The 13804-nt window shown below is 36.8% G+C and overlaps 1 protein-coding gene across 1 annotated transcript in view; it reads left to right on the forward strand.

Moving 5' to 3' along the window:
- Positions 1-13262, forward strand: part of CA10 (carbonic anhydrase X) — a 204175-nt gene extending 190913 nt beyond the window's left edge. Inside the window, exons 5-9 of the mRNA XM_009698508.1 lie at positions 194-289; positions 2287-2359; positions 9438-9592; positions 11940-12114; positions 12982-13262. Coding sequence (XP_009696810.1) covers positions 194-289; positions 2287-2359; positions 9438-9592; positions 11940-12114; positions 12982-13004 — 522 coding nt within the window. The 3' untranslated portion in view covers positions 13005-13262. The remainder of the gene's footprint in view (positions 1-193; positions 290-2286; positions 2360-9437; positions 9593-11939; positions 12115-12981) is intronic.
- The last annotated feature ends 542 nt before the right edge of the window (positions 13263-13804 follow it).

Consider the following 13804-nt stretch of genomic DNA (forward strand, 5'->3'; position numbering starts at 1 on the left):
AGTTGGAGCCAGATGGTGACTGAAATTATTAAAATCACACGTGCTGCAAACCTCTGAAAAACGGCACTGTTACAAATTATCCTAAGCATAGATGGGATCCTAATACAAACCAATTGGTGTATAGAGAGTCTTTGCAGAGTACGGTATGATTTCCTGCTGTTTAATTGTAATCTTTCCCTTCCCTGTTTTCTAGGTTCAACTAATCCACTACAACCATGAGCTGTACACAAATGTCACAGAAGCTGCAAAGAGTCCTAATGGGTTGGTCGTAGTTTCCATATTTATGAAAGTAAGTATTCAGTATTATCAAAACCTAATATACAGACAATGGACGACTTTCCACGAGCTGTAAATCCAGGAATTAGATTCCTCATTATACTACAGCAATGCCTAGAGGCTCTGATCTGGAATCCAGAGACAGCATCCTCCTAGGAAGTGGACACACAATCTCTACTCCAAAGCATTTAGAATGCAGCATAACGAAAATGAAAAGGGGGGGGGGGGGGAGCGCAGAATCCTTACATCATAAACATCACTCAACATTTTAACAGCTATGAAAAAACTTAGTAATTTTGCAGATTTGGTATTTCTTCAAGAAATGCTATTTATTCAATTAAAAGTAAATCTCTCCTAGTAGGTTGAGGCCTGGAGAAAGAGGGCATGTTTGCTCTTTGGAGACATGCTGATGTTTCAAAGTCAGTAAAATATGTTTTTCCTCACAATGTGATTTAAAACATCTTAATCTATCAAAACTGAAAGAACATTAAAAGTATAACTCTTAATATCTTCCATTTCACAGAGCTAGAAAGACGTGAATATTTTGTCATATTTTTGTCTCCATCCTGTTGCATTCAAGATGCAGAGTTAGGTCTACAAATTACAATGATCTAGCACTGAACTCAAGACTCAACAGTTTACTCAAATCTCTCTAATTACACTAGAGAAACTTTTTCTCTCATTTGATATGAAGAATGCATTTCCCCCAAAATGTTGTCGTATTCTGCCATTATGTATCTCTGTTTCATCAGTCTAAAAAAAAGCATATATTTCTGAATAAGTGCTTCATACTGAAATAAATAGCTTTCATGATCAGACCTTACATATTGGATATTTATTAGTTCCCTTTAGTACTCTCTAATCCCATTTCATAAAGTAAAGTTCCTGACAAAGCATTAACCTCAGAATTAAAAGATGCATTTCACAGAGCATATTGAATAATTAGATACTTAAATTGCCCTTTCATACAGGTCTAGTATTTAAGATATTTAGGTTACCTTGTTTCATCCAAAACATATTGTATTATGATCCTATGATCTGACTTGAATTTGTGCAAAAGGATAAAATTGAAGCAAGCCTTCAGAATGGCCAGCATACCAATTTTGTCTAAATAATGCATCCTGACTTGCTGAGTTGCACTGTTCTATTAACGAGCAACAAAATTCAGTATCTGCCTCACCCTAGTTTTCTCTAGGCCTCTCTTACTGGGATGAAAAGATGTATTCTATTTTAGATGTCCAATGTAGTTAGAAAAGCGTCTAAGTGGAGAACTACCTATCTGAATTTCCACAAAATGGAACCTGAACTGAATTTTCCTGAACGTTACCTGTCAAAGAGAGCTTGATTACAGTTTGTCCAATAGCCCATTTATTTTCCTAAATCTTAATTAAAATTTTTTTGAAGTTTTCCATTTTCAAAATAAATTGATTTCATTCTGGATAAATGCTAGATGTATAACAGCAGCATCCAATGTCTAACAAAAAAACTACATAACAGAATAACTGAAAGAAAAGTAGGATATTAGAAGATCAGCTAGAGGGTTACTAAAACGTCTCCATAAAAAAAGTTACACTGCTTTTGTTGCTAACCAATAGCAATTTCACCATTCGCAGTGCAATAAAATCTCTGCAAGGAAAGTATATTTCTCAATAAATAGAAAAATAATGGAATATTATGTGAAAATCCTACCTAATTATATTAACCACCTGTAAATTCCTGTACTCACACTTGTATTCAGGCATTAATTTCTATTCACCCTGTTCCCCCATCCCTGTTTTTTTAGATTTATTTTTAGATACCAATTTTTCTAACAAGTTTTGTTAGAAAAATATCTAAGTAATTATTTCCTGTTCCCACAACAGTGGAAAAAAAGGCAGAAAAAATTTGGAGGAGTTGCAGGAGAGAGAGAATGAGTGCACGTGTGCGCGCGTGTACACACAGAACAGCTACGTTTCCAGAAAGGAATTGTTTGTGAGAAGATTTTGACATTGTACTTTTTCTCTTCTGTAGGTATCCGAATCATCAAATCCATTTCTAAATCGTATGCTTAACAGAGACACCATAACGAGAATAACATATAAAAGTAAGTTTCTTTCCATTTACTATGGCTAACAGCTGTATGCTTTTAGAATCCAATAACATATTTAGTGATCCAGTGAAACAAGAGGCGCTTCATTATGGGCAAAAATTACAAAGTTTGCGTTGCCAGCAACTCTGCATGGTAAACTTGGGAACCTGAAAAATCTAGTAAGGTCATCAGTTCATCAAATGAATTTTGAACCTTGAAGTCTATTTTACGTTTGAACAAGCAATAAATTAATGAAATTATACTTAACAAATACATATATTATATTCACACAGAATACTCAGGAGAAACTGCCTACTGTTAGCAATAAAAGTAACATGCAGAGCAGCCTGGATTATATCAAATCAAGTTAAGTCAAGATGCTGCATCATTAACTGTGGATTTAGTATTCATTAGTCCTTTTTTTTTGTACAGAAAAGTTATGACATTTCTATTCAACTATCGCTACATTTAATGGATATATAAAGAGGTCATCAACATAGCATATATATTTGTCATATTCACATTTAGAAAGCCTTTAACTGATAATGCTCAATAATTCCCTGTTAGTATATTGAACTTGTGGAAAGCTGGAGATTAAATATTAGTGAAAATGAGGCTAGTTCAGAGAAAGTCATGAAAAAAATGTATCTCAATGGAACAAATTAAACATCTTCTCCTGAAAATCTTATTCACTTTGTCAAATATTTACTTGAATTCCTAGCAGCTCTTAAGTTAATAAAATAAACAATACCAGAATTAAACTTTCAGAAAGTACACAGCAAACTAAAAAAAATAAGGAAAGTATTGTAAAATTCAGCCTTTGTTTGTTGTTCTGTAAACAATGAGTTAACAATTGTCATAAACTTCATTAATTTTGTTTTTGTTTATGAAAGCTGGGAGAGAGTTGTTCATAACTAGAATGGGAACAGTTGTCAGGACTCCGGGATTTGGTTCACAGTTCTTCTAGAGTTTGCCTCAGTTTACCTCTCTGTAAACTAAGGATAACTGTATTATATACTCTACAACAACACAGTGTTACTTGCAAACCTTTGCATCTGAAACTCCAGAGATCTCAAACATCCATTTAATTTCAACAAAAGTCACTGAACTTCAGGTTTATGATGAACAGGTTTGGAGAGATTTCCATGTGTGTCCCTAAAGTACACAGCCTGATTTCTTTCTGTGAAGTCCATCTTTTCCCCCTCCCTGCAAAGCCAGGATTGTAAAAAGAAAAAGTGCAGATTTGAGACTAAAGTAAAGTGAAAGCACAGAATTTTACCCACTAATTTCTGAACAAGAGAGCACCGGAAAGATTTTGAGGCTTGCCATACAATACAAAGCTTGAACAATGGAGCCAATCCAACCCCATTCTAAAGAAGATAGTTCCTAGTCCTTCCCTATAACGCACAGCTTTCTTCCCACTGATGTTTCTCTAATTTTAGAGTTCACAAATCTTGTTACATCTTTGGTCCAAATAAGAGGCCTTTATTATGATAAAACTGTATTCTCCATGATATCTATAGAAAGGAAGACAATAGAGGGTTCCCCTCAGAACATTTTTTCCAGATTCTTCTATCAGCATGAAATGTCTTCTCTGCGTGGAAGAAGCAGGAGATTAACCTGGTTTTTAAATCACCTGTCTTGATTCCTTGCAAAAACACAGCACTACTGTTCTCTAAGAGCTTCCTGCCTACCAGCGCTGCTGCAGCATCCTGGAGACGGGAAATTATCGTTAAGGCTGTATGTGTTTTTTCAGGCTCTTTCACTCCCAGATTACATATTCCTGACTTCCACCTGGGGATCATGCAGAAAGTATCTGACTGTGCCACTGAGGAAGCTGCTTTGCCCCACGTACACACACACAGACCTGTCAGCTCTCACACACTAAGAGAAGACTGCTGCCCCATTCTTCCCATCACAGCAGTTGTATCTCATACATGAGTGTCACAGCCTTTTTGATGCTCCTTGGCCCCACATACTACAACAACTGGTCAGCAGCGCAAAGAGCGGATGACTTATGGTGGCTGAGAGAGAAGAGGGAGCACAGTTAGGGCTATACAGCTCCACAGGGTGGGAAGGCACCGACAGCATCTTTCCCTTGTTCAGAGTGAGCATGCAACTGTCGCCCACACCAGCAGGCACGCATACCCTCCCAATACAAAATATTTCATTTTTACACTACACTTATAAGTGGGCACTCTTCCTCTCTGGAGTTGACAGTATCCTACCATCTTTCATTGGTTGTTTTGCCTCTTTAGAAGAAAAACGCAAGTCCAATCACACCTAATTTGGGTTTACTAAATGAAATTTCACCTGAAGATGAACACATAATATAGACTGCAAAATCAATGATTAACAGAACTATTTTAATTTTTAACCACTGTTAGCACTAACAAGTTTATATGTTAAAATGAAATCCTTGGTAGATACAAGGTACGTAATATTCTGCAGGGCATTGGGTTACTTACTGTAGTAACAAGTATTGACTGGGAATTTTTAGTGTAAATTGGGAATGTGAAAGTGTTATTGAAAGTAATTTTGCAGTTGTCTTTGGTGATGGATTATAGCATCATTGCTGAAAACTAATTTTACCTCTTACATTGTGAGGATTTCTATTCTGCCTTTGCAGCTGGAGTTTTTTAGCTTGTGCTTTAGCGATCCACTCCTGAAGTCGATACTCAGCATGCTGCTGACAAAATGACCAGTCCCAGTGTGCTCAATAGGAGCATGGAGCAAGTGATAAGTGGAGCACAGGTTCAGAGTCAGGACAGTCAGTAACATAACTAAAGTACTTCTTTTTAAAGAACAGCAACAAAATTAAGAGGTATCTATGCTGCTGCATGAAATTTGCATAGGCAAAATGCATTAAAAGGGGAATTTCTACTCTGAGATATTAATGGCTACAGCAAACTGAAGTGGACCCCAAGGAATTTTTAAGCAGATTTTCAATACTCATTTTATTCTGTTATCGCAGCCCAAAGAATCTACTGTGAACTAGTTAAAACAAGCCATCTTTCAAACAGGCTTTAGTCAGAAGCTACGTGAATATCTCTAAAGAAAAACTGCTTTAATATTCCTCTTTAAGTATGACATTTGAAGGGATAAGTTAGCTTTCTTTCAGAACAGTTATGCTACATTAGCTTTCACCCAGTATTTGCTTAACATTGGAAAGCAGTAACATTTTAGATTCCCAAAATTCCATATGAAAATTCAGGCTTGTCATTTGCCACCAAAATACTGCCACATGTTTGGAAGAGCTGTAATATTCTGAATTTCCTCAAATTCAATCTTTAGCTCTTTATAGATAATGTACAAGTGAATAAAGTATTGCAATTTTAAGAGATTATCCTGAAAAAGCTTAAGATTCAGATTTCTGAAAATAAGAAACTATTAATTTCTCAAGGTTTGCGTTTCGGTGCATTCTCTGAAGGACTGAGCTCTCGGAGCTCCTGTCACAAGCAGTAAAAGCCCAGCAGTCTCAGAAGAGGCCCCAAGGGACTAACCTCAGATATTCAAAATGAGTCTCTGCCAGCCTGGGTCTAAGTGACTTGGGAAAGCTGGTCAATGGAGAAACTCTGTTTCAGGATTAAACTGAGCATCTCTACATTCCTTACCCTGTCAATCTAATCTAGTTAAAGCTGTACTTCCCTTTTTTGGATCACCATGATATGAACTTAAAAATCAAATGGATCTTCCTTCATTCCATAAATAATGTATTCTCTATAAATACTACTGTTTTAAAGAGAACATACATAGAATTTGCTGTGAAAGCAGACCCCACATGCCTACTGCAAATCCAGGGATAAAAGAAGAGGATTTCCATCATTTGATAAGAAAATTGTCAGTCAAGGCCTTTATGTAAATGAATATGAAATCTAGTGAAATCTAATTTGTATAGAGAAGAGTTCATGAGTTCTGAAATCGCCCTGAGGCAGAAGTGGATCAAGATAAATAGAACGTGGGCTGTAGATAGGAATGGGTTTATTAAAGAAAGTTTATTATTAGCAAAAGATCACACATGGTGATTTTGACCATTTTCAGCTATATACTTGCAATAAATATAAGACAAGCCGTTAAAGTGTTGCAGTCTAGTATTAGTGCAAACCCACCAGTTCTGTTTCCATTCCAGAACGGGAAGCCTTTACCAAGAGGTGGGGAAAGGGAAACAGCAGATCTGTTTATGGGAAAAACATTGATAACCAAACGCTTATTCTGTAGTCTTTTCTCAGACCATTCTCATGGAGTCATCTGACTTCCCATGGGAATATTTACTCATATACAGGCATGAATAAATACTGCTTTTACTTGGCCAAACTCTTTTATTCCATTATTTCATTCACCCCTATCTTCCCCTTTTCCTGAAGTGATACCTTCCTCCAGTTTCCCATAAATCACAACTGATGGATTTTGACACTTAGCAGAACTCACTGTCTCTCATTCAATGTATTCTAAGTGAAGACAGAAGGAATGAACCAGATTTGGAGCCACTTCACTGCCAGGTGCTGGTGGGGGAGATGGCCACACATTTTGTAGGTCCTCAGTATGCAAACATGGTGACCTAAGCAGTTGACCCAAAGCTCATTAAGGCTAAGGAGAGCATGTCTCCTGATCTTGACAACACTGGCATACGATGGGCTTGCCTGAATGAGTAGGAGGACCATGCCCCACACTGCTCCCACACTGTTACATGCAATATTCCACCCCTGGAGCATTATTATGTTCCGAGAATGACTAAACACTGTAAATCCACAGACAAAAGTTAGAAGCCCATCTCAAAATAATGAATTACATTCTCTGTTAAAGCAGTGTGAGGCAACTCCAAAACCCCCATGATTACCTGCACTGATGCCAGCAGTAAATCTGTTTCTGTATCTTCCATTTCATAAGTAGTCTTATTGTTAATAATCTGTGCGCTGTTCTGAATACAAATTAGTCAACTAGAATGTGTCACACACAATATATATATCTATCTCACCAATCTCTCTCATCTGTATTAATCTTTAGGTAGCTTTCCATCTCCTAGTAAACATTTCAGGGCAAATTCTACCTTGTTTAAATCATTTTAGCCCAACCGAAGTCATTATGGATGTGAGAAAGCAGATTTGGTCCTTAGAGTTCGAAACTATTCTGACTGACTCTGTGCCATTTGGAGCTAACACACCAGTCTCCATGGTTCATAAATAATGAACAGGATGTTCATGTGGGAAAGGGAAAAACGTGTGATGACTCATTGAAAACAGGCACTGGCTTGAAAAAATGCATTCATTCTCTTCTCATGTAATTCTAGCAAAATTACCACTGTGCTGCAAATAGTGTTTTTAATGAATAGGACACAGGTGTATTCAGTCATCTCTAGCTGTTAAAATTTAACAGCATTTTGACTCTAATACTACAGCAATGGTTTCACACTTTTGTCTGGAAAATTTTGTGTTTAGAAAGACTCTATACCAGGCCATAGGCCAGTGAAGGCTGAGCAGGTTAAAAAAGGTGACCGTCAGCCACCTACAAGACACTAATTGTACTTTCCTCTCCACTTGAGGATCCAGTTGTATGGCCTGGCAGTTACCCTAGCTCAAAGTGCAAAAACATGGCAGAAGGCTGTATTTCTGACAAACTTGAAAGGACATGCCAAGATCATATTTCATAAGATAACAAGCACATTTAAAATATGAAATAACTGTAAGTCACTGCTCAATGTGGTATAAATGTTACATTCTCACCTTGACGCTTTAACTGATGCTGTAGCCACTAATATTGCTACTCTGGAAGCCTGTAGCGTGTTGACTGCACTACGTCAAAATAAAAAAAAAAAGTCACATTTGCTTTGCCTGTGGTTCTTTAATTTTCTGTTGCCCAATACAGTAGTCTGTGGTCCTTTTCTTTCCCATTAGATAGTGTCAGACAAGCATTTTGCCCATCTAAGTTTTGTCCTTCAGCTATGATATGTTAAATTCATGTTAAATTACTCTTTCCTTTTTTAGTTCTTATGCGCTTCCTTGATTGTTCATATTTCTTTCTTCCTTGGTTCCATTTACAACCTTTTCCTGATGACCAAGGAACTGTTTATCAGCTTTAAATAAGCTGATCATTTGCTCACTCTGCAAATGAACCATATTGAACACACCGCTTGCAAGTGAAAGCACGCAGAGATTTCACAACATTACAGCTCATAACCAACCCAGCTTTCTCCGAGATACACGATAGCAGTAGTGTATAAGTAGTGAAGTGTGTATATCCCTGAGTATTTCCTATTAAGGAACTCCTACAGCCTAAGATTTGGCAGGCAAATCCGAGTTCCAGTTTTGACAGCACTGCCAAAAATATTGTAGGGCCAGTATTACACAAGGGAAATAGTGCACATAGTATAGAAAAGGCCGAGGAACTTTGATGAATTTTGAAAGCTATAACTAGATCTCATTATATTTTGGTACATATCCAGAATGAATTCTGTTGCAGAGGGATACCTCATTAATTCCCAGGGAGACTTATGATAAAAGCAGGGACCCTAGTAAGCTGCTTTCTGGCGTACTTTTCCACCTCAATTTTAGCATTCTGAGTGAGCTTGCACTGCATCCACCCCCACTGTGCACATGAAAGGCCAGCAGGCTTCATTGAGCAGCTTTATTATCATGCATTAACCTTAACTTCCTCCTGTGGTAGAAGGGCAATTAAGTTTTAACACTCTTGGCCTTCCCAAGGCTTTGTTGAGCAAAAATTTTTAATCACTCCAAAATATGGTAAGTCAACATTCTCCAAAGACTGCTACATCTAAATAAATAACTGCAACTTCAAGAAGCTTTTAACTCCAGTTCTTAAACATGATTCAGAGTTTCACTGTGAATGCTTGTGCTAAACTCACGGAAGGTGTGCATAGGCATCTAAGAGAAGAACTCAACCCAAGCAGGATTAGTGAATTCATGTTACTTGTTCTTGTCCAAACTGTGGCAGCGTTCAAAAATGTATATTCATTACACTTCACATTTTGGTAAAATCAATGATGATGTTCTGGAATAAGGTTTGTATGTAAAAAGGGTACAATATTTTTTGTGAAGCTATTGCTTTATCTCAATTGTTTTCCTTCTTTACTCTCCAGATGATGCATACTTACTACAGGGGCTTAATATTGAGGAACTTTATCCAGAGACATCTAGTTTCATTACGTATGATGGGTCAATGACAATTCCACCCTGCTATGAAACAGCGAGCTGGATAATAATGAACAAACCTGTCTACATAACAAGAATGCAGGTAAAAACAATTAAAAAATTACTCGATCTGGTATAGGTACAAAAGAATATCGTAAACATATATATATAGCTTTACATACAAAATTAGATTCAACCTTTTGCTGTAGGGATCTCTGCCTACAATTTATACAGTTTGCAAAAACATTGAAGAGTTTTTTGCCAAAATAAGAATATTAACTACTTAGAGGTCCCCAAGTACCTATATACACACACACAAGTACTTTGAGGTGGGCGCTACTTTCAATGAGGGTTTGAACCAAATTGCTTCCAGCAGTCTCTTCCAAACTAAATTATTCTATGATTCTGTGAATAGATATATCGAGATTCTAAAACAAGTACAGCAGTGTTGTACAAAAATAGCTGAGGTTTTTAAGTATAACAGAGGCCATTCTCAGGTCAGAAAAAAACCAGACAAATTGTGAGTGACACTTGTGGCCATTTAAATACATGCCAATAGTACAGTAATGTGACAGAGATCCAATGTATGGGGCCTTCTTGAAAAAAATCATCTAGTGCTTTCTGGTCTAGAACAAGACAACAGGATAGACATTGCAAATATCTTCAGAAAAATCAGATTGACAAATTGAAGCTCCTGTTAGAAAGAAGCAGGATAAATTAAGCAAGAGAAAAAACAATTAAATCCATAAACTATACTGTTGAGGAAACACACTAGTGGAAAAGTCATAAAGACTACACTTCTGTACAACTCACAATCCAAGGCCTAACATCAGAAAACAACAAATTTAACACCAATTGCAGTCTTCTCCAAAGCCTCCATCACCGAGTTGCCTACAGAGCTGTGAGCTGAACTAAAACATATTCTCTTGCGTACTAGAATCCCGAAGGAATACTTGAACCACCATCTGCCTGTCCCAAGTATGCAGCAGAAGCAATCTGGCCTAAGAAATGAAACAACAAATGATAAAATAACCCTAAATATTATTTTGGGATTTAAAATCGTATTAACATTGTAAATAAGACAGTTTTTAAAAGCCTGAGAGATGTTTTGTCTTTGTGATATTCCTTCTGACCAATTTTGTCGAGATGCAGAGAAAGCACTTTATTTCTTTTCTAAATGGGTAATTTGGGAGAATGACACAGCTGAGCACAGGCAAACATGCTGTACATTCCAAACTTTTCAAGCAGGGGACCTGAATGTTTTCCTACAAGCAACATTTTTACTTCCAACATTAACGTACAAAACAAGGATTAGAATATTTCTACAGTCTATACTAGTACCTATGGGTTATAATCTCATGATGCTTACTCCCTGTCATGCTTTACTGGTTAGTTACATCCTCCATTATTACTGCCACAAATTGATTTCATGGAATACTTACTAATTACATTGTGTACTCAGACTGAAAAAGTAATGCACAACTCAAGGTTTCCCTGGAAACTGTTAAAAATTTTCAGTATGTAAAACCCAGCTACTGGATTTCCCCATTTAAGCATTAAATGCCACAACCAAACCTCTTAAATTGTACACTAATATGGAAAATATTTTCCTTTTATATTTTAACCAAAATATTTTGAGGGTTTCTGATTTACAAATTGCAGCTTTTTTTTTTTTTCTCTCTCTCTCCATTTTCCTATAGAAAGTTTGAAAGGTTTTGGTTGACTTAAACCAATTAACATGCTTTTAGCACATTTGTATAGTTATCATAAAAAACATTGCTGTCTGCTTGTAGTTTGCATTCAACCACTGCTGGGCGCACTGAAAACCCTGGATGATTCACTAACTCCCTCTCTGCTAATCTGTAAAACCATCTCAAAAGAAGTTCAGAATCTACCATAAGAACACTATAGACACAGCACAGACACTATCAAGACAGACCTGTCAATGGAGAAGGGATTTCACTTTTTAACATCATTAATTTCATGACTTCAGCAGCATGACAGTCAGTTATCCTTTCCATCCAACTGGCCATATGGGGTTCTTGAGTACCATCATTTAAAACTGTGTCTTCTCAACTGGAAGCTACACTAATAGCTACAAAACTTAGGAAATTAGCTCTTGTTATTCATCAGGTTCATTTTCTCTGCACCAGCTGCTGCCATCCAGTACTGTGGATTCCATTTGTTTCCTGATCAGCCAAGGACACCTCATACCATTTTCATTTACTCCACACAAAACTAGTTACTTTCGTTTAAAATGGGGCTCAGAAACAGAGGACCACAGAAGGAACGGTTTTAACTCAAGTTAACTCTTTCAATCCATCTCTGACTACAAATTACTGAAATACTGTTTTACTTTCTTTTATTAAGTAGTCTATTTAACAGTGTTGTATGTTATTTACTTACAGGAAAGACTAGTACTAAAAATCCTTGTTTTGTATTTTGTATAGATGCATTCTTTACGACTGCTAAGCCAGAATCAGCCATCACAGATATTTCTGAGCATGAGCGACAATTTCAGACCAGTCCAGCCTCTCAACAATCGATGTATCCGAACTAATATCAACTTTAGTTTACAGGGAAAAGATTGTCCAAACAATAGAGCACAGAAACTACAATATAGAGGTACGTTCTACCTCCAGAATAATCCTTTCTATGCTTACACTGAGCTCTTTTCTTTGAGAAACCCAAGTGCATAACAAAGCATACAAATAAAAATAGATTAAACTCCAGATCTGGGGGACTATCAGTATGATTCAAACATTACATATTTGAAATGGATGAGGAAACTTGCCCAGAAACATGCAGGAAAAGCATGACAAAACACAGTCTGGGACATCTAATACCTTTTTTTTAAAGTAGATAGGACAAGCCTTCAGTTTTCTAGCCTCATTTTAAAGTCTTCTCACCTTACAAAGTGCATTTTGCTCTGTTTTACCCACCTTGGAAAGAAAAAGGGGGATGAGCTGGTCTTGATGACAGCTGACCTCAAACAAAAGACACTTGCACCTCCTCACTTTGTAGGTGCACCACTATAACAAACACCCAAATTGGGAAGTTGTATTATGCAGTGGATATTAAACAAATGAACCAACCCAGTCACCTGCTGGTAGGGTCTTATGCTGCTACAGCTGGGGGCTCACAACTGAGCTGTAATGTCTTATGCATCTTTTAGCCTAAGCACACACAGTTATATTACCTGCAGTAATGGTGTAAAAGCACCTTCTTACCAATAATATTATGCTTATGAAGGAGTACTACTGAAGGGTAGAAAAGAAAGTACATTTTCAGCAACAAGGCTGATGGCTGAGTTGCAATACTTCAACGAAACAGTCATTGAGACTCAATTCTTTTCCAGAAAGAGGAGGAAACTGAACCTCCTGGCTTTTTCAAAGACATTTTGTTTAAGCTTCTAATACAGTGTTAAATCCAGTCAGTTTCATATTTTGAGTTTATTAAAGCATAACTGGTTTTGTTTTGTTTCTCTTTCAGTAAATGAATGGCTCCTCAAGTAAGATGGAGCAGGCAGAACCCATAACGTCAGTGGAATGCTACTACTGTGAATTGACATAATCTAGAAAGCACCCAACCTCATTCTCTTTGGGTTCGCGACAGCATGTGCAAACGTGCTGTAGGAAAAGAGCCGCCATGTGGGAAACTCAACTAAAAATTCATTCATATGATTGGTGGTAATTAAAAAAAAGTAAAAAGACAGTATTGCAGTAAATGTGATTACAATTTTGATACAGTTTTCCTGAACTAATTCAGTTTCAGAAAGAAAGACTTTTCAGCCTTTGTACATATGAAATTCTTCTTCTTTTCCCTCCCTCCCTCAAATTTAAAAAAAAAAAAAAAAAAGGAAAGAAAAAAGGTGGCTCGGTACAGCATCAAAGTGGAGTTGTGTTCTGTGTGCCAAGTAATCCTTGGAAAGCTCTCATTATTTCACTATCATTAATGGATACTGACAAGACAGAACAAGACGACTGTAGAGGAAACTTATTTCTAGGTTATGATCTTTCTGTTCATTTAATTAAAAAAGGGACAGACCTTGAGAGATAAGTATTGTAAATATATCACTGCAGAATATAAAGGAAATTGAAATATTTCCCTCTGTCACATATCTGTAGTAGGATTTGCCAAAATCAGAATTGATCCATTTTCTGTTTCTTGTTTTACAACAGGTCATACGTTGTGTTGGTTACTATTAACAACTCAATAAACGTGTTTAACAAATTAATTTAGTAAACTTGCTTTGATTTATTTTTTCCTTTCTGAAATAATAAGCCTCTACTTGTGGCTGCATTACTTGTGGGGT

Source organism: Cariama cristata, unplaced genomic scaffold, assembly GCF_000690535.1.
Source record: "Cariama cristata isolate BGI_N322 unplaced genomic scaffold, ASM69053v1 scaffold1414, whole genome shotgun sequence".
NCBI classification, from domain to species: domain Eukaryota; kingdom Metazoa; phylum Chordata; class Aves; order Cariamiformes; family Cariamidae; genus Cariama; species Cariama cristata.